This window comes from Pygoscelis adeliae, unplaced genomic scaffold (assembly GCF_000699105.1).
Source record: "Pygoscelis adeliae isolate BGI_AS28 unplaced genomic scaffold, ASM69910v1 Scaffold718, whole genome shotgun sequence".
In the NCBI taxonomy this organism is placed as follows: Eukaryota; Metazoa; Chordata; class Aves; order Sphenisciformes; family Spheniscidae; genus Pygoscelis; species Pygoscelis adeliae.
The window spans coordinates 356,600-357,581 of record NW_008825299.1 but is presented as its reverse complement, the minus strand read 5'-3'; the positions used below and the strand labels follow the sequence as shown (position 1 = coordinate 357,581).

The 982-nt window shown below is 65.5% G+C and overlaps 1 protein-coding gene across 1 annotated transcript in view; it reads left to right on the top strand.

The window, feature by feature from the left end:
- FMNL1 (formin-like 1) overlaps positions 1 to 982 on the top strand; it is a 9,584-nt gene continuing 8,602 nt past the window's right edge. The window contains exons 1-2 of the mRNA XM_009329976.1: positions 1 to 79; positions 328 to 560. Of these exons, the coding sequence (XP_009328251.1) occupies positions 2 to 79; positions 328 to 560 (311 nt within the window). The 5' untranslated portion in view covers position 1. The remainder of the gene's footprint in view (positions 80 to 327; positions 561 to 982) is intronic.

The following is a 982-nucleotide window of genomic DNA, read 5'->3' as shown; positions in this document are numbered from 1 at the left end:
CATGAACCTGCCCCCGGACAAGATGAAGCTGCTCAACCAGTACGACAACGAGAAGAAGTGGGAGCTCATCTGCGACCAGGTGAGGTCTGGGCGTCACGGTGTCCCCGGTGCCATCCCTGTCCCCAAGTGCCACTCGCGGTGTTGGGCATCAACTCAGCATGTGCCGAGCGCTGACATCCGTCTCCGTTAGCGATACAGCGCCTTATTAACCTGATTAAACATTGATGCAGCGCGGGGGCGGGGACATGGTGGCTGCCGCGGGGACGGTGGCACGTCCCCGTGCCGTGGGTGGGTGGCCTGGTTTCAGCCTCTCTCCGGGGCTCGTAGGAGCGTTTCCAGGTGAAAAACCCACCGTCCGCCTACATCCAGAAGCTGAAGAGCTACTTGGACACGGGTGGCGTAAGCAGGAAGGTGAGGGCTCCCCCTTCCACCCCTTGTCCCCATCCCGGGTCAGGGACGGTGCCAACGGTTCTCCCCGTCCCCCAGTTTAAGAGGCGAGTGCAGGAGTCGACGCAGGTGCTCCGGGAGCTGGAGATTTCCTTGAGGACCAACTACATCGGGTAAGGAAGGGGGACCGGGGGGTGTCCTCGTTGTCACCCGGCTGCTGCTGCTGCTGTCCCCAGCATTGCTGGCATAGGGACTGGTGTGCCAGTGGCTTCTGGCTGTGGGGGGGACAGAGGGATGTGGAGGCTCCTGCCCCTCTGGGGTGGCTCTGATGGGAGGACGGGGTGGCTGAAGCAGCCGGCTGTGCCATGGGTGCTGTAAGACCTGAACCCCATTTTGGCTCTCTGGTACCCCCTGGGTGCCAGGATGGACCCTGGTCCCCACCCTGGGTGCCCTGGCCCCTTGCGGTGTGGTGGGTGCTGAGCCATGGGTGCCCGTGGTCCTGCCACCCAGGGCCGGGCTGTCTGTCGTGGTGGCAGTAGTGGCAGCGGGGGCCGCGGGGGGGGGGGGGGGGAGGGGGGCGCCCGTGGCGCGGCCC